At 45.1% G+C, this 26848-nt stretch overlaps 1 protein-coding gene across 2 annotated transcripts in view; it reads left to right on the forward strand.

Moving 5' to 3' along the window:
* The window catches only part of LOC124013064 (ribosome biogenesis protein bop1-like), a 98090-nt gene that overhangs the window by 49763 nt on the left and 21479 nt on the right, over nucleotides 1–26848 (forward strand). For both annotated transcript variants that reach the window (XM_046327206.1, XM_046327208.1), the window contains exons 4-10: nucleotides 20409–20563; nucleotides 20727–20844; nucleotides 23525–23626; nucleotides 24340–24552; nucleotides 24829–24990; nucleotides 25145–25225; nucleotides 25808–25877. In XM_046327206.1, the coding sequence (XP_046183162.1) occupies nucleotides 20409–20563; nucleotides 20727–20844; nucleotides 23525–23626; nucleotides 24340–24552; nucleotides 24829–24990; nucleotides 25145–25225; nucleotides 25808–25877 (901 nt within the window). The remainder of the gene's footprint in view (nucleotides 1–20408; nucleotides 20564–20726; nucleotides 20845–23524; nucleotides 23627–24339; nucleotides 24553–24828; nucleotides 24991–25144; nucleotides 25226–25807; nucleotides 25878–26848) is intronic.

Raw genomic sequence — 26848 nt, forward strand, 5'->3', positions numbered from 1 at the left:
ACAACACAAAATGTATAATACCACCATACAACAATATTTGTGTGTGTGTGTGTGTGTGTGTGTGTGTGTGTGTGTGTGTGTGTGTGTGTGTGTGTGTGTGTGTGTGTGTGTGTGTGTGTGTGTGTGTGTGTGTGTGTGTCTTACCATTGCAGAGATAAATGAGAGCCTAAAGGTCATGACTCCCTCTGACATCAAATTCACCTCTGTCTGATTCAGGATGGCACCACAGACCACTTAATTTCCCACTAAGGATCAATACAGTTAAATATAATTGTTTACACGATAGAACAGATAATCATGTTGGTCTACTAGTCTGTATCTGCTCTACTAGCCAGAAGGTTGATGCTTTTGATTGTGATAACACTATAAACTACTACACTGAACAAAAATAAAACGGAACATGTGTAGTGTTGGTCCCGTGTTTTCATGACATGAGCTGAAATAAAATAAAATCCCAGAAATTGTACATATGCACAAAATGGTTATTTCTCTAAAATGTTGTGCACGAATGTGCTTATTTCCCTGTTAGTGAGCATTTCTCCTTTGCCAAGATAATCCATCCACCTGACTGGTGTGGCATATCAAGAAGCGGATTAAACCGCACGATCATTACACAAGTGCACCTTGTGCTGGGGGACAATAAAAGGCCACTCTAAAATGTGCAGTTTTGTCACACAACAGAATGCTACAGCGGTTTAAAGTTTTGAGAGAGCGCGCAATTGGCATGCTGACTGCAGGTATGTCCACCAGAGATTTGAATGTTCATTTATTTTCCACAAGCCGCCTCCAAAAGTTGTTTTAGAGAATTTGGCAGTGCGTCCAACCAGACTTGTAACCGCAAACCACGTGTGTGGTGTCATGTGGGCAAGTGGTTTACTGATGTCAACATTGTGAACAGAGTACCCTATGGTGGTGATGGGGTTATTGTATGGGCAGGCATAAGCTACGGGCAATGAACACAATTGCATTTTATTGACTTCAATTTCAGATACCGTGATGAGATCCTGGCCCATTTTCCTGCCATTCATCTGCCGCCATCGCCTCATGTTTCAGCATAATACTGCACTGCCCCATGTCACAAGGATCTGTACACAATTCCTGGAAGCTGAAAAATGGCCCAGTTCTTCCATGGCCTGTATACTCACCAGACATGTCACCCATTGAGCGTGTTTGGCATGCTCAGGATCGACTGCGTGTTCCATTTCCCGCCAAAATCCAGCAGCTTCACACAGCCATTGAAGAGTGGGACAACATTCCACAAGCCAAAATAAACAGCCTGATTAGCTCTATGCAAAGGAGATGTTGCGCTGCATAAGGCAAATGGTGGTCACACCAGATACTGACTGATTTTCTGATCCACACCCATACTTTAAAAAAATTACAAATACACATCTGTATTCCCTGTCATGTTAAATCCATAGATTAGGTCCTTTTGAATTTATTTCAATTGACGGATTTCCTTATATGAACTGTAACTCGGTAAAAACTTAAATTGTTGCAGTTATGCTTTTGTTCAGTATATGTAAAAGTTGCTATAGCTGTTTTTGTTTTTCAAAGGGCCCTTCAGCTTCACTCTGGCTTGGAGCTGTGCTCACTCTGGAAAGCACTAGTAGGCGTGAAGAGAGAGGCTCATTGGAGCACTTTGATGCATTTGGTAGCAGTGAGCCAGTCTGCTTCCCCCCTCTGTCTAGACAGACTCAGGTTATAGTCCATTTAAATAAGTGGTTGTGAGTGAGCAATATGGAGTTTTTTTCTCCCTCTGCCTAGTGGAATAATGGGTACATTAGTGATGTCATTTCTGTCTGACTAGAGGAAAGGAACCCTGGGATTTAGTCAAGAATGCATAGAAAAGTCTCCTCGTCATCTGGTGTAATCTAAATCTGACACACACACACACACACACACACACACACACACACACACACACACACACACACACACACACACACACACACACACACACACACACACACACACACACACACTCTGCTTCTCTAGTGTCTAAATCAGACACACACATCTTCTCCTACTGTAAATCCTAAATCAATCACCCCACACCCACTCTCCTTAGCAAATATGATTGACATTTTAACTCTGCGTTATAGGGAAGGGGCATGTAAGTAAGCATTTTATGTTAGTCTACACCTGTTGTATTCGGTGACCAATAAAATGTGATTTTATTCTCTAGTGTTAATCTATACTGAACAACAATATAAACGCAACATGTAGTGTTGGTCCCGTGTTTCATGAGCTGAAATAAAAGACCCCAGAAATGTTTCATATGCACAAAAAGCATATTTCTCTCAAATTCTGTGCTAACATTTGTTTCCATCCCCGTTAGTGAGCATTTCTCCTTTGCCAAAATAATCCATCCACTTGACAGGTGTGGCATATCAAGAAGCTGATCATTATGATCATTACACAGCTGCACCTTGTGCTAGGGACAAAAAAAGGCCACTCTAAAATGTGCAGTTTTGTCACACAACACAATTCCACAGATATCTTAAGTTTTGACAGAGCATGCAATTTGCATGCTGACTGCAGGAATGTCCACCAGAACTGATGACAGAAAATTGCATGTTCATTTGTCTACCATAAGCTGCCACCAATGACATTTTAGGGAATTTGGCAGTATGTCCAACCAGCCTCACAACAGCAGACCACATGGCTTCTTCACCTGCAGGATTGTCTGAGACCAATCCCCCGGAAAGCTGAGAAATACTCCTCAGTTTCATGTCTGTAATAAAGCCCCTTTGTGGAGGAAACCCATTCTGATTGGCTGGGCCTGGCTCCCCAGTGGGTGGGCCTATGCCCACCCATGGCTGTGCCCCTGCCCAGTCATGTGAAATCCATGGATGAGGGCCTAATGAATTTATTTCAATTGACCTATTTCCTTATATGAAATGTAACTCAGTAACACAGTTGAAATAGTTTCATGTTGCAGTTCAGTATAAGTAAGTCATCTTTTTGTTTTAGACCGACAGGAAAATGGCGACTGTGGGAATGAGCCCTCATTAAGTCATCAAAAACGGATACAAACCAAATGTGTTCTTGTTTATCAGCAAGACAGACTGGGAGGAAGCCTGGGTACTGTTATATAAATTGTCCCATCATGTTGGTCCTCATACTTTGTATTCTGTTTGTTCAGATGCCCCATTTCTCATTTTTCTAAGAACTCCCTAGGCCCCTGTTCCATCCACACCCCTTCTAAAATGGTAGCTCTATGTGCCCACCTTTTTATTTGTGACCCACCTACTGGATTCGGTCCTATGTAGCAAAATTTAAAATATTATTTTCTACATTGTATAAAAGTAGAGACTCTGAGCTATAGATGGTATATCATACACTGCAGGTGAGGAACAATGGGAAAGTAATTATTGCCCCCTTGAATGTTTTGGTATACCTACTAAAGAGCTCTTTGTCTACATTTACATTTAAGTCATTTAGCAGACGCTCTTATCCAGAGCGACTTACAAATTGGTGCATTCACCTTATGACATCCAGTGGAACAGTCACTTTACAATAGTGCATCTAAATCTTAAAAGGGGGGTGAGAAGGATTACTTATCCTATCCTAGGTATTCCTTAAAGAGGTGGGGTTTCAGGTGTCTCCGGAAGGTGGTGATTGACTCCGCTGTCCTGGCGTCGTGAGGGAGTTTGTTCCACCATTGGGGGGCCAGAGCAGCGAACAGTTTTGACTGGGCTGAGCGGGAGCTGTAATTCCTCAGTGGTAGGGAGGCGAGCAGGCCAGAGGTGGATGAACGCAGTGCCCTTGTTTGGGTGTAGGGCCTGATCAGAGCCTGGAGGTACTGAGGTGCCGTTCCCCTCACAGCTCCGTAGGCAAGCACCATGGTCTTGTAGTGGATGCGAGCTTCAACTGGAAGCCAGTGGAGAGAGCGGAGGAGCGGGGTGACGTGAGAGAACTTGGGAAGGTTGAACACCAGACGGGCTGCGGCGTTCTGGATTAGTTGTAGGGGTTTAATGGCACAGGCAGGGAGCCCAGCCAACAGCGAGTTGCAGTAATCCAGACGGGAGATGACAAGTGCCTGGATTAGGACCTGCGTCGCTTCCTGTGTGAGGCAGGGTCGTACTCTGCGGATGTTGTAGAGCATGAACCTACAGGAACGGGCCACCGCCTTGATGTTAGTTGAGAACGACAGGGTGTTGTCCAGGATCACGCCAAGGTTCTTAGCGCTCTGGGAGGAGGACACAATGGAGTTGTCAACCGTGATGGCGAGATCATGGAACGGGCAGTCCTTTCCTGGGAAGAAGAGCAGCTCCGTCTTGCCGAGGTTCAGCTTGAGGTGGTGATCCGTCATCCACACTGATATGTCTGCCAGACATGCAGAGATGCGATTCGCCACCTGGTCATCAGAAGGGGGAAAGGAGAAGATTAATTGTGTGTCGTCTGCATAGCAATGATAGGAGAGACCATGTGAGGTTATGACAGAGCCAAGTGACTTGGTGTATAGCGAGAATAGGAGAGGTCCTAGAACAGAGCCCTGGGGGACACCAGTGGTGAGAGCGCATGGTGAGGAGACAGATTCTCGCCACGCCACCTGGTAGGAGCGACCTGTCAGGTAGGACGCAATCCAAGCGTGGGCCGCGCCGGAGATGCCCAACTCGGAGAGGGTGGAGAGGAGGATCTGATGGTTCACAGTATCGAAGGCAGCCGATAGATCTAGAAGGATGAGAGCAGAGGAGAGAGAGTTAGCTTTAGCGGTGCGGAGCGCCTCCGTGATACAGAGAAGAGCAGTCTCAGTTGAATGACTAGTCTTGAAACCTGACTGATTTGGATCAAGAAGGTCATTCTGAGAGAGATAGCGGGAGAGCTGGCCAAGGACGGCGCGTTCAAGAGTTTTGGAGAGAAAAGAAAGAAGGGATACTGGTCTGTAGTTGTTGACATCGGAGGGATCGAGTGTAGGTTTTTTCAGAAGGGGTGCAACTCTCGCTCTCTTGAAGATGGAAGGGACGTAGCCAGCGGTCAGGGATGAGTTGATGAGCGAGGTGAGGTAAGGGAGAAGGTCTCCGGAAATGGTCTGGAGAAGAGAGGAGGGGATAGGGTCAAGCGGGCAGGTTGTTGGGCGGCCGGCCGGCCGTCACAAGACGCGAGATTTCATCTGGAGAGAGAGGGGAGAAAGAGGTCAGAGCACAGGGTAGGGCAGTGTGAGCAGAACCAGCGGTGTCGTTTGACTTAGCAAACGAGGATCGGATGTCGTCGACCTTTTCAAAATGGTTGACGAAGTCATCTGCAGAGAGGGGGGGGGATTCAGGAGGGAGGAGAAGGTGGCAAAGAGCTTCCTAGGGTTAGAGGCAGAAGCTTGGAATTTAGAGTGGTAGAAAGTGGCTTTAGCAGCAGAGACAGAAGAGGAAAATGTAGAGAGGAGGGAGTGAAAGGATGCCAGGTCCGCAGGGAGGCGAGTTTTCCTCCATTTCCGCTCGGCTGCCCGGAGCCCTGTTCTGTGAGCTCGCAATGAGTCGTCGAGCCACGAAGCGGGAGGGGAGGACCGAGCCGGCCTGGAGGATAGGGGGCATAGAGAGTCAAAGGATGCAGAAAGGGAGGAGAGGAGGGTTGAGGAGGCAGAATCAGGAGATAGGTTGGAGAAGGTTTGAGCAGAGGGAAGAGATGATAGGATGGAAGAGGAGAGAGTAGCGGGGAGAGAGAGCGAAGGTTGGGACGGCGCGATACCATCCGAGTAGGGGCAGTGTGGGAAGTGTTGGATGAGAGCGAGAGGGAAAAGGATACAAGGTAGTGGTCGGAGACTTGGAGGGGAGTTGCAATGAGGTTAGGGGAAGAACAGCATCTAGTAAAGATGAGGTCGAATGTATTGCCTGCCTTGTGAGTAGGGGGGGGGGTGAGAGGGTGAGGTCAAAAGAGGAGAGGAGTGGAAAGGAGGCAGAGGGGAATGAGTCAAAGGTAGACGTGGGGAGGTTAAAGTCGCCCAGAACTGAGAGGTGAGCCGTCCTCAGGAAAGGAGCTTATCAAGGCATCAAGCTCATTGATGAACTCTCCGAGGGAACCTGGAGGGCGATAAATGATAAGGATGTTAAGCTTGAAAGGGCTGGTAACTGTGACAGCATGGAATTCAAAGGAGGCGATAGACAGATGGGTAAGGGGAGAAAGAGAGAATGACCACTTGGGAGAGATGAGGATCCCGGTGCCACCACCCCGCTGACCAGAAGCTCTCGGGGTGTGCGAGAACACGTGGGCGGACGAAGAGAGAGCAGTAGGAGTAGCAGTGTTGTCTGTGGTGATCCATGTTTCCGTCAGTGCCAAGAAGTCGAGGGACTGGAGGGAGGCATAGGCTGAGATGAACTCTGCCTTGTTGGCCGCAGATCGGCAGTTCCAGAGGCTACCGGAGACCTGGAACTCCACGTGGGTCGTGCGCGCTGGGACCACCAGATTAGGGTGGCCGCGGCCACGCGGTGTGGAGCGTTTGTATGGTCTGTGCAGAGAGGAGAGAACAGGGATAGACAGACACATAGTTGACAGGCTACAGAAGAGGCTACGCTAATGCAAAGGAGATTGGAATGACAAGTGGACTACACGTCTCGAATGTTCAGAAAGTTAAGCTTACGTAGCAAGAATCTTATTGACTAAAATGATTAAAATGATACAGTACTGCTGAAGTAGGCTAGCTGGCAGTGGCTGCGTTGTTGACTTTGTAGGCTAGCTGGCAGTGGCTGCGTTGTTGACACTACACTAATCAAGTCATTCCGTTGAGTGTAATAGTTTCTACAGTGCTGCTATTCAGGGGCTAGCTGGCTAGCTAGCATTGTTGATTACGTTACGTTGCGTTAAAAGAACGACAATAGCTGGCTAGCTAACCTAGAAAATCGCTCTAGACTACACAATTATCTTTGATACAAAGACGGCTATGTAGCTAGCTATGTAGCTAGCTATGTAGCTAGCTACGATCAAACAAATCAAACCGTTGTACTGTAATGAAATGAAATGAAAATGTGATACTACCTGTGGAGCGAAGCGGAATGCGACCGGGTTGTTGAGTTCTATTCGGAAGACGTTGGCTAGCTGTTGGCTAGCTAGCAGTGTCTCCTACGTTAAGGACGACAAATAGCTGGCTAGCTAACCTCGGTAAATTAAGATAATCACTCTAAGACTACACACTCTAAACTACACAATTGTCTTGGATACGAAGACAGCAAAGACAGCTATGTAGCTAGCTAACACTACACTAATCAAGTCGTTCAGTTGAGTGTAATAGTTTCTACAGTGCTGCTAATCGGTGGACGTTTGCTAGCTGGCTAGCTGCTGGGCAGAGCAGTGAAGACTACGTTAGGACGACGAAATACGATAATTACGCAATTATCTTTGATACAAAGACGGCTATGTAGCTAGCTAAGAAGAAATTGCTAAGATTAGACAAATCAAACCTTTGTACTATAATGAAATGTAATGAAAAAGTTATACTACCTGCGGAGCGAAATGCGGATGCGACCGCTCGCTCCAACCCGGAAGCAACAGCTCCACCCATTCCGTGTAGTTCACCCCCTCTTAAGCCCCACCGATCTCTTTTAATGTTTCACATGTGAGGCCTTGTGCTAAACAGAGTGAACTGAGTGTAGTAAACAACCAAAGGTTTCAAGACAAAGTGGTAAAAGTAGTAGTCTATAATAAAAAATACACTGTATCTAGTCCTTGGCCTATATCCTAATTTGACTTTGGTGCAGGTCATGTTATTGTTCACATTACCATCTCTGGTAAACACACACTAGAGGGGTGGGGGAATATACCTTATGATTAACGAGACGCGGTGTGATCATAACATACAAGAACTCAAGTACTTCTGTTCACCTGACTTAGAATTCCTCACAATCAAATGTTGACCGCATTATCTACCAAGGGAATACTCTTCGATTATAATCACAGCCGCATATATTCCCCCCCAAGCAGACACATTGATGGCCCTGAACTAACTTTATTTGACTCTATGTAAACTGGAAACCACATATCCTGAGGCTGCATTCATTGTAGCTGGGGATTTTAACAAGGCTAATCTGAAGACAAGACTCCCTAAATTATATCTGTTTATCAGTTGTGCTACCAGGGCTGGTAAAAACCCTGGATCATTGTTATTCTAACTTCCGCGACGCATATAAGGCCTCCCCCGCCCTCCTTTCGGGAAAAGCTGACCACGACTCCATTTTGTTGCTCCCTGCCTATTGACAGAGACTAAAACAGGAAGCTCCCTCGCTCAGGCCATGTTTCCGTGAAGCAAAGAACGTTAGTCTCTGATGTCTCTCTGGAATGCTACCCTTGCTCGGATTTCATCAACCTTGTTGTCAAGTGACTGGACATTGGCGAGTAGTATGCTAGGGAATGGTGAGGTATCAAGGATTACAAAAAGAAGACCAGCCCCGTCGCGGACCAGGATGTCTTGCTCCCAGACAGACTAAACAACTTCTTTGCTCCGCTTGAGGACAATAAAGTGCCACTGACACGGCCCGCTTCCAAAACCTGCGGACTCTCCTTCACTGCAGCCGACGTGAGTAAAACATTTAAACGTGTTAACCCTCGCAAGGCTGCAAGCCCAGACTGCATCTCCAGCCGCGTCCTCCGAGCATGCGCAGACCAGCTGACTGGTGTGTTTACGGACATATTCAATCAATCCTTATCCCAGTCTGCTGTTCCCACATGCTTCAAGAGGGCCACCATTGTTCCTGATCCCAAGCAAGCCAAGGTAACTGAGCTAAACGACTACCGCCCCGTAGCACTCACTTCTGTCATCATGAAGTGCTTTGAGAGACTAGTCAAGGACCATATCACCTCCACCCTACCTGACACCCTAGACCCACTCTAATTTGCTTACCGCCCCAATAGGTCGACAGACGACACAATCGCAACCACACTGCCCTAACCCATCTGGTCAAGAGGAATACCTATGTGAGAATGATGTTCATCGACTACAGCTCAGCATTTAACACCATATTATCCTCTAACCTCGTCATCAAGCTCAAGACCCTGGGTCTCGACCCCACCCTGTGCAACTGGGTACTGGACTTCCTGACAGGCCGCCCCCAGGTGTTGAGGGAAGGTAACAACATCTCCACCCCGCTGATCCTCAACACTGGGGCCCCACAAGGGTGCGTTCTGAGCCCTCTCCTGTACTCCCTGTTCACCCACGACTGCGTGGCCATGCACACCTCCAACTCAATCAGCAAGTTTGCAGACGACACTGCAGTGGTAGACTTGATTACCAACAACGATGAAACTGCCTACAGGGAGGAGGTGAGGGCCCTCTGTGTGTGGTGTCAGGAAAATAACCTCACACTCAACGTCAACAAATCAAAGGAGATGATCGTGGACTTCAGGAAACAGCAGAGGGAGCACCCCCTATCCACATCGATGGGACGGTAGTGAGAGGGTAGTAAGTTTTAAGTTCCTCTGCGTACACATCACGGACAAACTGAATTTGTCCACCCACACAGACAGCGTGGCTGCTGCCAACATACTGACTCAACTCCAGCCACTTTAATAATGGAAAAATTGATGTGTATAAAGTAGTTGTTGTGAAATTGTTAGATTACTCGTTGGTTATTACTGCATTGTCGGAACTAGAAGCACAAGCATTTCTCTACACTCGCATTAACATCTATTAACCATGTGTATGTGACAAATAAAATTTGATTTGATATCAAATCTAAATGTAATTGTCACATGCACAGGATTCAGAAGGTGTGAACGGTACAGTGAAATGTTTACTTGCATAGTAGCCAGTGGTGGAAAAGTACCCAACTGTCATACTTGAGTAAAAGTAAATATGCCTTAATAGAAAATTACTCAAGAAAAAGTCACTCATTAAAGTACTGCTGGAGTAAAAGTCAAAGTATTTGGTTTAATATATACTTTATCAAAAGTTAGTGTAAATAATTTCAAATTCCTTTTATATTAAGAAAACCATAATTTTATTTACGGAAAGCCAGGGACTTTTGATTTGACACACTCGTAATTTACAAACCAAGTGTGTTTAGTGAGCCCGGCAGATCGGCGGCAGTAGAGATGACCAGGGATGGTCGATTGATACGTGTGTGACTTTGCTAATCATTCAAAATTTAACGAGTACTTTTGGGTGTTAAGGAACGTATATGGAGTAAAAAATTAAAATATTTTCTTAAGGAATGTTGTGAAGTAAAAGTAGTCAAAAATATATAAATAGGTAAGTACAGATACCCCAAAATACTACTTAAGTAAAAATACTTTCAAGTACTACTTAAGTACTTTACACCACTGATGGTAGCAATCTAAAAAATTGAACGTGTTCAGATCAAAATATTTTATTATTATTAGATGATGCTTACCCAGACAATTGTTTTTAAATTGATGGGTTATGTGAAATAAATGTTATAATCAACCCCTAGCCACATCACTATTGTCTCTGACAACCCCTAACCACATCTAGCTAAATGGATGGGTCACTATGGTCTCTGACATACCCTAGCCACATCTAGCTAAATGGATGGGTCACTATTGTCTCTGACATACCCTAGCCACATCTAGCTAAATGAATGGGTCACTATTGTCTCTGACATACCCTAGCCACATCTGGCTAAATGGATGGGTCACTATTGTCTCTAGACAACCCCTAGCCACATCTAGCTAAGTGAATGGGTCACTATTGTCTCTGACAACCCTAGCCACATCTAGCTAAATGGATGGGTCACTATTGTCTCTAGACAAACCCTAGCCACATCTAGCTAAATGAATGGGTCACTATTGTCTCTAGACAACCCCTAGCCACATCTAGCTAAGTGAATGGGTCACTATTGTCTCTAGACATTCATGTTTATGAAATACAATAGATGGCTGTAATCACCTCCAGACACACCTCGCTAACTTGATGTAATCATCCGGTGAAGTTGAGTCTCTTGTTTAGACATGTAGCTATCTAGCTAAACAATGAACCAGAATAATCCCTACTACTACCAATACAAACATTGTCATACCTGCAGATTCGGACTACAGCTATCTACAAATAAGCACCTACATTCAATGTTATCTAGTGAACATTAGTCTATAACTAGCAATGCAAATGGCTGTCTGATTCAAATCATATCACAACATGGCTCATACATGTAACCTTAGTTAGCAAGCCAGAAAGCTAACGTTCGCTACGCTTTAACTTGCCATGAACACAACTTTCTGACAAAATTAGAAACTTTTACTATCTGAAAATGTAGCTAGCCTCTTACCCCTTTTCATGGATGAACGCTTCACGGCAGACTGGAACCATTTAACACTGCGTTGTTTGTAGCTGCATCTTGTTGGGCCAGTGTTGTCAAGTTTCACACTGACCGTGGGGTGTGGAGAAAGTAGCCCATCACAACTTTTCCAACTGATCTGTTGATAGCACCTGCTAAATTCAGAGCATTAATGTTTTTGAGAAAAGTAGCTTTAGTAGTTCTCAATGGCTAACGTTATATCTTTTAAAAGAAATGCTGCAGTAGAATGGACTATCAACACGTACTGAGCAGCTCCCATAATAGACAGAAGCATGCTACATGACAGTCTAATCCAAACTCCTCTCCTGGCATTTCCAGCCCAGCCATTATCTCAATCATGGCTAGCAGGAAGGTTCCTGTCTTTTTCTGTGGCTAAACCAACTAGGCTCGTAATTTAACATATCATTTGTATTTACAGATGGAATACAAGTTTTTTATTTTTTATTAAGGCACATCAAAGTGTGCATGTTCCAGGAGACATTTCTGCCATTTTGATTAAAACATTTTTATTTTAAATGCCTCCTGTGAAGTAGTGACATGTAACGTACGCCTAGCTTCCTGAAATGGGTCATATTAGACTATTCCAATATTGGTGGACTGTATAGTGATTTTACTTTGCCTTCCAGCTTTCACTTTCAGTTGCTTTCTGGCCATCCTCTGTGTCCATTTGTGTTGATCTGTAGAGCACTGTCCATCAGTGACCTTCAAATGCACACGGACTGCGCTACACTATGTCACCACTGGGATAACAAGCAACAGTGAGGGGAGATCATTTATCTTAGGTGCCTTGACCATCACAAAATACCTGAAGGCATATCTTTCTATTTGTAATGAAGGATGAAGTCATGCTCTTACCCACATTGCATGCTGCAATCCCCCTGTTATTCCTGCAGCCAAGGAATTCCGGCCACTGTGAGGAGGAAGAGGTCAGCGGCACAAAGGAGTGGAAAAAGTGAGACTCGCTCCCTCCTTAGAGAGAGAGATTTTCCTCCACCAACTGCAGCTGGTCTGCTCTCTGACAGCAGCACCAGCTTACCCCTCCAAAGCTGGAGGCCCTAACCAAAGCTGCAGGCTGGGGGGAACAGATTAGGGGACTCGGTGTATGATTATCATTTCTTTCTCTTTCATTCTCTCCCTCTTTCAGTGTCTTCTCTTTCTTTGTTTCAGTCTCTTTCCCCTTTCCCTCTTATCTTTATTTCTCTCTTCCTTTTTCTCTCTCTTTATTTGATGGTTGAGGTTTTAGGACCTAGTAGTAGAGGTCGACGATTATGATTTTTCAACGCCGGTACCGATTATTGGAGGACCCAAAAAAAAGGCCGATACCGATTAATCAGCCAATTTTTATTTTATTGTATTTATTTGTAATAATGACAATTACAACAATACTGAATGAACACTTATTTTAACTTAATATAATACATCAATAAAATCATTTCAGCCTCAAATAAATAATGAAACATGTTCAATTTGGTTTAAATAATGCAAAAACAAAGTGTTGAAGAAGAAAGTAAAAGTGCAATATGTGCCATGTAAGAAAGCTAACGTTTCAGTTCCTTGCTCAGAACATGAGAACATATGAAAGCTGGTGATTCCTTTTAACATGATTCTTCAATATTCCCAGGTAAGACATTTTAGGTTGTAGTTAGTATAGGAATTATAGGACTATTTCTCTCTATGCCATTTGTATTTCATTAACCTTTGACTATTGGATGTTCTTATAGGCACTTTATTATTGCCAGTGTAACAGTATAGCTTCCGTCCCTCTCCTCGCTCCTACCTGGGCTCGAATCAGGAACACATCGACAACAGCCACCCTCGAAGCAGCGTTACCCATGCAGAGCAAGGGGAACAACTACTCCAAGTCTCAGAGTGAGCGACGTTTGAAACGCCATTTCACATCAATTACACCAGACTAATCTCAGGAGTTGATAGGCTTGAAGTCATAAACAGCTCAATGCTTGAAGCATTGCGAAGAGCTGCTGGCAAAACGCACAAGTGCTGTTTTGAATGAATGCTTACGAGCCTGCTGGTGCCTACCACCGCTCAGTCAGACTGCTCTATCAAATCATAGACTTAGTTATAACACAATAACACACAGAAATATGAGCCTTTGGTTTAATATGGTCGAATCCTGAAACTATCATTATTTCAGTGAAATACGGAACTGTTACGTATTTTATCTAACGGATGTCACCCCTAAGTCTAAATATTGCTGTTACATTACACAACCTTCAATGTTATGTCATAGTTACGTAACATTCTGGCAAATTAGTTCGCAATGAGCCAGGCGGCCCAAACTGTTGCATATACCCTGACTCTGCATGCAATGAACGCGAGAGAAGTGACACAATTTCACCTGGTTAGTATTCCCTGCTAACCTTTCTTCTAGCTAAATATGCAGGTTTAAAAAATATATACTTCTGTGTATTGATTTTAAGAAGGGCATTGATATTTATGGTTAGGTACACGTTGGAGCAATGACAGTTCTTTTTTGCAAATTCGCACCACATTGATTATATGCAACGCAGGACACGCTAAATAAACTAGTAACATCATCAACCATGTGTAGTTAACTAGTGATTATGATTTATTGTTTTTTATAAAATAAGTTTAACGCGTAAAAGGCAGGCTCCTCGTGAGGCAGGTGGTTAGAGCGTTGGACTAGTTAACCGTAAGGTTGCAAGATTGAATCCCTGAGCTGACAAGGTAAAAATCTTGTCGTTCTGCCCCTGAAAAAGGCAGTTAACCCACCTTTCCTAGGCCGTCATTGAAAATAAGAATGTGTTCTTAACAGACTTGCCTCGTTAAATAAAGTTGTAAAGAAATATATATTTAAATCGGCTTCCAAAAATAACGATTTCCGATTTATGAAAAATTGAAATCGGCCCTAATTAATCAGCTATTCCGATTTAATCAGTCGACCTCTACCTAGTAGAGTCTGTTGGCCTGTCTATGGCAGGCATTGTCCCACCATGTCACCCATGAGCCCTATTGTAAAAGTGACTGTTCCACTGGATGTCATAAGGTGAATGCACCAATTTGTAAGTCGCTCTGGATAAGAGCGTCTGCTAAATGACTTAAATGTAAATGGAAATGAGCCCTGGCGGCCTGGCATCATGGTCAGCATAATGGGCGCTGTGGATGAAGGCACGCCTACAATGCTTTTATGGGAAATGCTGTCCCATTCAAGTTCTTGGCCGTTTGTTATTCTAAACCCAGAATGGGTTAAGTTGGATGTTTGTTTGTTTCACGATTTTCCTTTACTTCCTGAGACAAGTTTCAAACCAAAACACATACAACAAGTACACCGCTGGATGGTAGTGCTGCATTCCTCAGACATATTGCTGTCTTTGAAAACCATTGGTTTAGCTGAGTTTAGCTGAGTTTTGGATGCATCAGTTTGCCTGGAAGCACCCTATACCATTACTGGGAGCTGAACCAAGTACCATATAAGTCATGATTCAGTTATGATTGGCCCGTTGGCTCCTATCTTATTTCAAGTTGTCATCACCCGTCCTCATGTTGTGTCTCTCCCCATAGGCCTGTGAGAAGTGTTGGCATCATGTTTTTACGGATAGAGGTGGCTAAACATTCTCTGTTCTCGGAAATTTGTAAAGTTTTAATACAGTGAGCTCCAACAGTATTGGGACAGTGACACGTTTGTTGTTTTGGCTCCGTACTCCAGCACTTTGGATTTGAAATGATACAATGAATAGGTAAAGTGCCAACTGTCGGGTGAACCGTTTTGAAAGTAGTGTGCATGCATGCATGCATGCATACATACATACATACATACATACATACATACATACATACATACATACATACATACATACATACATACATACATACATACATACATACATACATACATACATACATACATACATACATACATACATACATACATACATACATCACTTTATTTTAAGACTGTGGAATGTCAGAATAACAGTAGAGAGAATGAATGATTTATTTAATCTTTTATTTCTTTCATCACATTCCCAGTGGGTCAAAAGTTTACATACACTCAATTAGTATTTGGTAGCATTGCTTTTAAATTGTTTAATTTGAGTCAAACGTTTCAGGTAGCCTTCCACAAGCTCCCCACAATAAGTTGGGTGAATTTTGGCCCATTCCTCCTGACAGAGCTGGTGTAACTGAGTCAGGTTTGTAGGCCTCCTTGCTCCATGTGCTTTTTCAGTTCTGCCCACAAATTTTCTGTAGGATTGAGGTCAGGGCTTTGTGATGGCCACCCCAACACCTTGACTTTGTTGTCATTTGGAAGTATGGTGGGTGGAGTACAGGGCCTGGCCTGGTTGGTGGTGTACAGAGCCTGTCCTTAAGTCAATTTTGGAAGTATGCTTGGGTTCATTGTATGTTTGGAAGACCATTTGCGACCAAGCTTTAACTTCCTGACTGATGTCTTGAGATGTTGCTTCAATATATCCACAACATGATGCTGCCACCCCCGTGCTTCACGGTTGGGATTGTGTTCTTCGGCTTGCAAGCCTCCCCATTTTTCCTCAAAACATAACGATGGTCGATATGGCCAAACAGTTCTATTGTTGTTTCATCAGACTAGAGGACATTTCTCAAAGTACGGTCTTTGTCCCCATGTGCAGTTGCAAACCGGAGTCTGGCTTTTTATGGTGGTTTTGGAGCAGTGGCTTCTTCCTTGCTGAGCGGCCTTTCAGGTTCTGTCGATATAGGCCTCCTTTTTTTCTGTGGATATAGATACTTTTGTACCGGTTTCCTCCAGCATCTTCAAGGTCCTCTGCTGTTGTTCTGGGATTGATTTGCACTTTTTGCATCAAAGTACGTTCATCTCTAGGAGACAGAACGCGACTCCTTCCTGAGCGGTATGACTGCTGCGTGGTCCCATGGTGTTTATACTTGCGTACTATTGTTTGTACAGATTAACGTGGTACCTTCTCGCGTTTGAAAATTACTCCCAAGGATGAACCAGCTTTTTTCCAACTTTTTTTCTGAGGTCTTGGCTGATTTCTTTTGATTTTCCCATGATGTCAAGCAAAGAGGCACTGCGTTTGAAGGTAGGCCTTGAAATACATCCACAAGTACACCTCCAATTGACTCAAATGATGTCAATTAGCCTATCAGAAGCTTCTAAAGCCATGACATTATTTTCTGGAATTTTCCAAGCTGTTTAAAGTCAACTTAGTACATTTCTGACCCACTGAAATTGTGACACAGTGAATTATAAGTAAAATAATCTGTCTCTAAACAATTGTTGGAACAATTCCTTGTGTCGTGCACAAAGTAGATGTCCTCGACTTGCCAAAACTGTAGTTTGTTAACAAGAAATTTGTGGAATGGTTGAAAAATTAGTTTTTTAATGACTCCAACTTAAGTGTGGGTAAACTTCAACTGTACATACATACATACACACACTGTCCAGCTGTGACAGTCAAAGTCCTCTCAGGCCCACAGCAGTGACCAGTCCAGCAGTGACCAGTCCAGCAGTTACTCCCATCAGAACAGTCTGACACTCAGTCCTGAAATCCCGTCCTAACAGCAGCCAGCAGCCTTTTGTAAGTGCTATAAAAAAAAACATTGAGTAAAGCCAGCTAGTAACCTGGTTAGTCAATATAAGAATAGTTCTTGGCGACATGACTGTGTGAGGGTAGAGTATGCAATCTCAGTTCTTCTGTGTTTTTTGTTGATTCTCGTTGCTTGTTGGCGTACTAACTCCTCGTCTCTTGTCAACCCTGGGATCAAATCATTTTGTTCTAAGTCTATTTAAAATCTATTATTTCCAGCTGAATCCTATTGGGTTGTCATCTTTGCTTTTCTTTGTCCCTGTAGTGTTATATCAATGTATTAAAGTCATCCTTACCATAGTAAAATAAACGGTTGTGTTTGAAAGTTGAGGTTAAGAAAACAGGAGTTAACATTCTGGCAACACGTCGGAAACCATGATGCATAAATCATGAATCTAACCCATCTTGTTGAATCTCATTTGCTTCGCCGGCTTCCTTTCGGTGCATTGGAGGAGGTGAGAGCCCACTCTTTGGCGAAACTCGATCCCCCGGACCGAAACACTGTCTCTCTTGCCCAGAAGTAATGTGTGATTCTGGAGCTCGTCAAATGGAACATTTTGTCTGTCGTTGACCCCGTTACACTCTCTCTTTCCTCCAGTCTTCCAGGCCCCAGTGAAGCAGGGAGGCATTGGTGACAGTGACACAGGCCAGGGGGACTGGGGTTGGTTGGAGTTGACCATCGGACTGTGTCGTGGTGGGGGGGCTTGCTGACTGGTCCTTCTCTCATTCGCTTCTCCTCAGTTTAGTAGCTGAAAGTGGAGGGGCTGGGCCTCGTACAGTTTAGCAATTGACTGTAGCTTAAAGTGGAGGGTCTGGGCCTAGCAGTTGACCGTAGCTTTAAGATTTTAGATGCACTATTGTAAAGTGACTGTTCTACTGGATGTCATAAGGTGAATGCACCAATTTGTAAGTCGCTCTGTATAAGAGCGTCTGCTAAATGACTTAAATGTAAATGTAAGTGGAGGGTCTGGGCCTCGTGCATTTTAGCATGTTGTGAATGGTCCACTAACTTAGTACTACAAGTTCAGGTTAAGTGCTAACCAGGCTACATCAATGTGAGGGATGCAGTTAGATGTGGATGTTCGACCGGCAGTTTTGAATGTTATGGTTAGGCATAGAGATTGAAACTGATCCAGGCTAGGGTTGGGGAGATAGACAGTGAATATACAAAACATTAGGAACAACTTCCTAATATTGAGAAGCTGTTGCAAGTGACAAACCCAGCCGCGTTGTTGCAGTTGTAGACACAGATCCAGTGCACCTGGCCTCTACTACCATACCCTGTTCAAAGACACTTCACTCTATAAATAGCAGACATAAGGGCCTCCCGGGTGGTGCAGTGGGCTAGGGCACTGCATCGCAGTGCTAGCTCTGCCACCAGAGACTCTGGGTTCGCGCCCAGGCTCTGTCGCAGCCGGCCGCGACCGGGAGGTCCTTAAGATCCTTCTTTAATGTGTCTCCTCCCTTTCATCTGCACTGATTTGAAGTGGGTTTAACAAGTGACATCAATAAGCTTCACCTGGTCAGTCTGTCATGTCTGTCTGTCATGGAAAGAGCAGGTGTACCTAATGTTTTGTGCACACAGTATATCAAATCAGTGCATTTATCAGATGCACAGGACACAGCAGGTGTAAACAGTACAGTGAAATGCTGACTTGCAAGCTCTTTCCCAACAATGCAGTATTTCATATCAAAGACTGTCAGCAGGGTAAATAATACACATTTGAAAAATATAAAAAATGTTTGACCTATATTTAACTATAGTTATGAACAAATTCTTATTTAAAATGACGACCTACCCCGCCCAAACCCTAACACGGACGACACTGGGCCAATTGTGTGCTTCCCTATGGAACTCCCAATCACGGCCGGTTGTGATACAGCCTGGAATTGAACCAGGGTCTGTAGTGATGCCTCTAGCACTGACATGCATCACCTTAGACCGCTGCGCCCCTCGGGAGCCCATACGAAGTGCAGCAGTGTATATGGAGAATGTGTGTGCATGTTTGAGTGTGGAGTTTTGTGTGTGTGAGACGAGGCTAGGTGAAGGGCTAAGGTCAGGCATACAGTCAGTGAACCACCACACGGAATCATTCTACATGTTTTGTTTTTGCAGTAGCATGTAGTTCTGTCTCCAGAGGTGGCGTGATAGCTCTCTAGAGGTCTGGACTTAGCAAGGCAGGGTGACCTTTTATAGAGGTCACCCATTAACAACCAGCCAGTTAGATTGTGTTTCCAGACAGGAAGTATCACAATAGTATTTATTCTGTTTCTGCTTCCTGACTGTCACGTTTCTGTAGTCGCAACAACACAACCTTCTCAACCTCTCAAGGGTCACCTGGAGCTAGAGTTGGTGCCAATGCCCATTCTCTCTGTGTGTGTGTGTTGAGTGGGGCTTTGAGGATGGACAGTGTGTGTGGGAGGGTCTCCCCAGCTGGCTGTGAGAAAAAGCGTGCCACCTCTGCCCAATCCCTTCTAATTGGATCTGGTGTTTTTATTGAAATCACTCACAGGTGCAGGCTCCACATTAAAGAGTGGCTCACTACTTCTGAGAGCTTTCAGCTGTGTGCGAGTGTGTGTGTGTGTGTGTGTGTGTGTGTCTGTGTGTCTGTGTGTGTGCGTGTGCGAACGTGTGTGCGAACGTGCGAGCGTGTGTGTCATTCCTCATACAAAGGAATCTCTATTTTCAGACTGTACTCATTTGGTTTAATAACTCGTATAATGGAGTTATTTTACCTGCTGGATTTCTCACCAGGCCAGGCTCTGTACTCCACCCACCAGGCCAGGCTCTGCTCTGTACTCCACCCACCAGGCCAGGCTCTGCTCTGTACTCCACCCACCAGGCCAGGCTCTGCTCTGTACTCCACCCACCAGGCCAGGCTCTGCTCTGTACTCCACCCACCAGGCCAGGATCTGCTCTGTACTCCACCCACCAGGCCAGGCTCTGCTCTGTACTCCACCCACCAGGCCAGGCTCTGCTCTGTACTCCACCCACCAGGCCAGGCTCTGCTCTGTACTCCACCCACCAGGCCAGGCCCTGCTCTGTACTCCACCCACCAGGCCAGGCCCTGCTCTGTACTCCACCCACCAGGCCAGGCCCTGCTCTGTACTCCACCCACCAGGCCAGGCTCTGTACTCCACCCACCAGGCCAGGCCCTGCTCTGTACTCCACCCACCAGGCCAGGCCCTGCTCTGTACTCCACCCACCAGGCCAGGCTCTGTACTCCACCCACCAGGCCAGACCTTGTACTCCACCTGTACTCCACCCACCAGGCCAGGCCCTGTACTCCACCCACCTTACCGTCCCAGGCCTCATCCAGCCAATAGCATTCATAGAATGGAGGAAAAGGATGATGAGGGTGAGAGTGTTTGCAGGCCAGTCCAGCCTGAGGGTCTATTCATGAGGGTAAAGAAAAACTCTATTCCCAGAGTACAAATATCCACTCCGTATTCCACTAGGCCAGAGGGGTTCTATGAAAAGTGATATGAAGGACTGTAACAGCCCTTGTGCAAGCTTGTCTAATGCTAAGACAAACATTTAGTCCTCAAGTGTTTTTCGACACGGTTATTGACACGGTTCTCTCTGTCTCCCTCCTTTCTCTCCCAGGACATTCGTAACACGGTGGGCAACATTCCCATGGAGTGGTACCAGGACTACCCTCACATCGGCTATAACCTGGACGGGAAGAAGATCTTTAAGCCCATCAGGAACAAAGACGAGCTGGATGAGTTCCTGGACAAGATGGAGAACCCAGACTACTGGTGAGATGAGGAGGAGAGGATAAGGATGAGCTCTCTCTCTCTCTCTCTCTCTCTCTCTCTCTCTCTCTCTCTCTCGTATGTGTATACCTGTTTTCTGACCTGGCTTCTCTCTCTTTCTCCCTCGCTCCCTCTCTCTGTCCCTCTCTCGCTCCCTCCCCGCCAGGCGTACGGTCCATGACAAGACGACAGCCTCAGACATCCGTCTGTCAGACGAGCAGGTGGACCTGGTGCACCGTCTTCAGAAGGGCCAGTTCGGCGATGTCAACTTCAATGAGTACGAGGTAAAGACTCGGGTCATGTTATGACTGCTCTCAAGTCTGCTCGGCACCACGGTCCTATTCATCAGGGCCAAACGTAGCAAAACGTTTCTTATTGGATAACGTTTTAAGTATTCCCTCCCTGTTTCAGTTCGTCCGTCCCCTGTTTGGTGTGTAGGGAATATGACCCAGTTTTGACTTGACGCGTCAGCGGCTGGTGGCTCTGTTCAATGACTGAGCAGATAATGACTACAGCATACCCGCCATTAGAGAGGGCAAACTAGACCTCAGTCCATTAACCACTTATGTTCTCAACGTAACCCAAACCTCGTCTGCACTCCCTGCTCTCTTCACCACTTAGAACAAGTCCTTCAAAAGCAGACATGGGTTCAAATACAATTTGAATACATTTCAGGTACTTTAGCTGTGCCTGAATGAGCTTGCTTGTTGCAATGGAACCAATTCAAGTGTCCCACAATTGTAAACCCTGTCCACCTGGCACTGCAGGCAGACTGGCGCAAATGCTTGAGTCTGTTAAAGAATTTAAGTAGTATTTGAACCCACAACTGGAGAGGGAAGAGTTGTCCTTTACTGCAATAAGCAGGGTTTGCTGGAGAGGTTTTAATTGGGTTACATACACACACACACACTGAATTGTGAAGGCCCTGCTGTAGTGTCTGGAACCTAGATGGTGTCATGGATGTAATGCCTCAGCTCTCTGTCTTGTGTTAATGCCAGTGGGATTACAGAAGCATGTAAACTAAACCGATCACTGCAAAGCAAGCGACAGATGAGTCACTTGGTCCCGTGTGTCTGTTGGTAGAGCGTGGCACTTCGGGAGACCTGTACAAACATATATGAAAATGTATGCACTCAGTACTGTAAGTCGCTCTGTGTGAGAGCGTTTGCAAAATAACTCAAATGTTAAAAAATAAAATATAAAATTTGTCAGTAGAAAAAACAAGTGTTTTTAAACTTTTAACACCAGAACTGTAAAATAAAGAAAAATCTCAGGCTTTCAGTCAGTCATGTCGTCATCAGCTGCTACCTGTCTTGGACTTTTGGTGGTACACTGATTCTAGTTCGGTCAATTGGGCTGTCTATTAAACTTCCACAGCTTGTGATATACACTGCTCAAAACAATAAAGGGAACACTAAAATAACACATCCTAGATCTGAATGAATGAAATATTCTTATTAAATAATTTTTTACATAGTTGAATGTGCTGACAACAAAATCACACAAAAATGATCAATGGAAATCAAATTTATCAACCCATGGAGGTCTGGATTTGGAGTCACACTCAAAATTAAAGTGGAAAACCACACTACAGGCTGATCCAAATTTAATGTAATGTCCTTAAAACAAGTCAAAATGAGGCTCAGTAGTGTGTGTGGCCTCCACGTGCCTGTATGACAACGCCTGGGCATGCTCCTGATGAGGTGGCGGATGGTCTCCTGAGGGATCTCCTCCCAGACCTGGACTAAAGCATCCGCCAACTCCTGGACAGTCTGTGGTGCAACGTGGCGTTGGTGGATGGAGCGAGACATGATGTCCCAGATGTGCTCAATTGGATTCAGGTCTGGAGAACGGGCGGGCCAGTCCATAGCATCAATGCCTTCCTCTTGCAGGAACTGCTGACACACTCCAGCCACATGAGCATTGTCTTGCATTAGAACCCAGGGCCAACCGCACCAGCATATGGTCTCACAAGGGGTCTGAGGATCTCATCTCGGTACCTAATGGCAGTCAGGCTACCTCTGGCGAGCACATGGTGGGCTGTGCGGCCCCCCAAAGAAATGCCACCCCACACCATGACTGACCCACCGCCAAACCGGTCATGCTGGAGGATGTTGCAGGCAGCAGAACGTTCTCCACGGCGTCTCCAGACTCTGTCACGTGCTCAGTGTGAACCTGCTTTCATCTATGAAGATCACAGGGTGCCAGTGGCGAATTTGCCAATCTTGGTGTGCTCTGGCAAATGCCAAACATCCTGCACGGTGTTGGGCTGTAAGCACAACCCCCACCTGTGGGCGTCGGGCTCTCATACCACCCTCATGGAGTCTGTTTCTGACCGTTTGAGCAGACACATGCGCATTTGTGGCCTGCTGGAGGTCATTTTGCAGTGCTCCTCCTTGCACAAAGGCGGAGGTAGCGGTCCTGCTGCTGGGTTGTTGCCCTCCTACAGCCTCCTCCACGTCTCCTCATGTACTGGCCTGTCTCCTGGTAGCGCCTCCATGCTCTGGACACTACACTGACAGACACAGCAAACCTTCTTGCCACAGCTCGCATTGATGTGACATCCTGGATGAGTTGCACTACCTGAGCCACTTGTGTGGGTTGTAAAGACTCCGTCTCATGCTACCATTAGAGTGAAAGCACCACCAGCATTCAAAAGTGACCAAAACATCAGCCAGGAAGCACAGGAACTGAGAAGTGGTCTGTGGTCACCACCTGCAGAACCACTCCTTTATTGGGGGTGTCTTGCTAATTGCCCATAATTTCCAACTGTTGTCTATTCCATTTGCACAACAGCATGTGACATTTATTGTCATTCAGTGTTGCTTCCTAAGTAGACAGTTTGATTTCACAGAAGTGTGATTGACTTGGAGTTACATTGTGTTGTTTAAGTGTTCCCTTTATTTTTTTGAGCAGTGTGTATCTCTCTCCTTTTCGCTCTCATAAACTCTGTTTTTCTTTTAGCCGTCAGTGGACTTCTTCACCAATGAGGTCATGATCCATCCGGTGACCAACAGGCCCCAGGACAAACGGAGCTTCGTCCCCTCGCTCATAGAGAAGGAGAAGGTTCTCTCTCCCTCGTTCTCTCTCTTGTTCTCTTTCTCTCTCTCGTTCTCTTTCTCTCCTCTCCCTCGTTCTCGCTCTCTTGTTCTCTCTCGCTCTCTTGTTCTCTCTCGCTCTCTTGTTCTCTCTTGCTCTCTTGTTCTCTCTCTCTCTCTGTGTCTCTGTATCTGTGCCCCCTCTCTCCCCCCCCTCAATACCCCTCTGTTCTTCTCTCTCTGCTCACTCAACATCTTTGTTTTATGCTGTAAATCTGTATTTATATTAACAGTAAATAGTGGGAGTAAAATGAAAATGCTCACATTACCTACAGTTTGACTCCTAACTGCACCCACATGTGGCATTGTAATGTAATGATCCCCTCATAGTTGAAGTGCAAGCAAAGGTGACATTTAGTTAAAATGGGGATTCTGAAATTGGAGGCTTACAGACCCCACGCTTGCATTATAAACCGTAGCATTATTAACCCACCAATACCATTAGAGACGCCCCTTGCATTATTAACCCACCAATACCATTAGAGACTCCCCTTGCATTATAAACCGTAGCATTATTAACCCACCAATACCATTAGAGACTCCCCTTGCATTATAAACTGTCTCTTTATTAACCAAATACCTTCGATACCTTCTATTCATTTTTTGACATTATTATTATTATTTGTGGGAACACACACACTTAGGTTTCACCACTACTGTTGTCCTCTCTCTCTGTCCCAGGTTTCGAAGCTGGTCCATGCCATAAAGATGGGTTGGATCAAGCCCCGTAAGCCCAAAGAGACCACCCCTCAGTACTACGACCTGTGGGCCAAGGAGGACCCCAACGCCATCCTGGGGCGCCACAAGATGCACGTCCCTGCCCCCAAGATGAGGCTGCCCGGACACGAGGAGTCCTACAACCCTCCACCTGAGTACCTGCTCACAGAGGAAGAGGTAAATAGTTCATTATGACTAATTATGAAAGTATTTGCTGCACACACATACTTGGACAGATGTTTTTTTGCAACATCATGAATGACCTCATTCTCTTAGTAATTTGGCTAAAAATGTACTGCAGCAGATCAATTGGTAGCATAGAACAACTGTAGCATTTTGGTCCCGAGTTCCCTCCTTGTAACTATAGTCACAGTACACAGACCAATCATTAACCAGTGTACAAGCCAGTCATTAGTATACTCACCCACCATTTGTTCTTTATCTCCATGTCAGAGAATGGCGTGGGAACAGCAGGATGCAGAGGACAGGAAGCTCCCGTTCCTCCCCCAGAAACACTCCTGTCTGAGGGCCGTGCCCGCCTTCTCCCGCTTCATCCACGAGCGATTTGAACGCTGCCTCGACCTCTACCTGTGTCCCCGCCAACGCAAGATGAGGGTGAGACCACAGACCCTGCCTGAATGTCTGGATAAATAGGACATTGATTTGAAGATGCTCATAAAGAAAAGCAGCTCATTTTGAAGGACCCATCTATGGTCAGGTGGTTCTCAACACGTTCCTCAACTCTATTCACCTCACTTGGTCTCCACAGGTGAATGTGAATCCAGAAGATCTGATCCCCAAGCTGCCCAAACCCAAGGACCTGCAGCCCTTCCCCACCACCATGTCCCTGGTAGGTCAACCACTGGAACTGCTGGGAATATATTTTGTCCTGTATTTTGCGCAATCATGTGACATGCCTGGATTTGAACCTTTTTGTTTAAAGCTTTTTCATCAACTTGTCCCCTTCTTTATGTCAAATGATCCAGCACCATTCTCAGAAAATTGCTTTACATGTTTTGTCTAATTGTCATTTCTGGATAAGCCTTAAAATACAGGATAATTTATTATTTTATTAGAATCCCCATTAGCTGTTGCCAAGGCCGCAGCTCCTCTTCCTGGGACCTAAACAGGATAACTACGTTACATCAAATAAAACAATGTGCATTATACAAATGTACATTTCTCCACTATTACATGACACAATTACAATACTACATTACTAAGAGTAGTGTGTGTGTGTGTCTTTTCATAGTCCTCTTTGAGATGTTGTTTTATGTTTTTTTTTATCTGATTTTACTGCTAGCTTGAGTTACCTGAGATGGAATACTTCCATGTATTTGTTAGAAAATCTTGCTATGTCACATGGTGGGGTGATGATCCGAAATAAGTCAGTTAAGTCAGTACCAATCATAATGATGTGTCCTCTCAACAGGTGTACATTGGCCACAGCAGTCTGGTGCGTTCCATCAGTGCATCTCCCACTGGCCAATGGCTGGTCTCAGGTCAGTGTTAACTCCCTATTCATCTTTCATGTGATGTAGTAACATCTCTGACTCAGCTGCTGCTTGGCTAGCTCATCAGTTTGCCTTTTTCTTAGTCAGTAGCAAACTGTCTTGCTGGCACTCTATTTCTTTATTGTGCCTGTTTCTGAGTCAGTAGTTAACTGACCGCTTAAATCGTCCTGAAAGTGTGAGCCATGATGTCATAATGACTGTGTGTTCCAGGAAGTGTCAGTGAGTGAGGGAGGGAGGGAGAGAGAGAGGGGCAGGCCATACTTACTTTCTGGCACACATCTAGAAGGATAAATCAATCACAGATAGCTTCCTATAGCCGGTCTCCTTTTCCCCTCATCCATCTTAGACTTAAATAGTCTTTGTCTTTTCTAACTTCTGGCTAGCTGGCTGTTCTCCACGGTCAGTCAGAGAACAGTAGGCTAAGACTTTACTTGGGTTGTGAATGTTAGTACTATGTAGAACAGGGATGATCAACTAGATTCAGCCGCGGACAATTTTTTTTCTTGAGTGGATGGTCGGGGGGGTTGGGGCTGGAACATAATTACAAATAATTTCTAGAAAGCAAATTGACTGCAAGAAGCCCAAACGGATATAATAAAACATAATCTTTTGTCATACCTTGGTTACATTTGTTTACGATCACTTCTCTCTATTATCCGTGGGATTACTTGGGAAGTGTTCCTAAATTAAAATCACTTACAGCTGATTTCACAGTTTCTTATGTATTGTCTCTGAAAACCAGTTTGGCCCACAGGCCGCCAGTTGAGGATCCCTGGTGTAGAAAGTCATCCCTAATTGTTCTCCTTTTGGTGATGAAGAGTAGCCGTTAGAAGTAGATGTAATTATACACATTGACTACAGATTCTTACCAGGAAAACAACGTACGATTTCAAAGCAGTAACACTTGATAGACATGGATGTGAATTTAATAACATGGAGGTGAGGGAACGAGGGTCTGT

This window comes from Oncorhynchus gorbuscha, linkage group LG24 (genome assembly GCF_021184085.1).
Source record: "Oncorhynchus gorbuscha isolate QuinsamMale2020 ecotype Even-year linkage group LG24, OgorEven_v1.0, whole genome shotgun sequence".
NCBI lineage: Eukaryota > Metazoa > Chordata > Actinopteri > Salmoniformes > Salmonidae > Oncorhynchus > Oncorhynchus gorbuscha.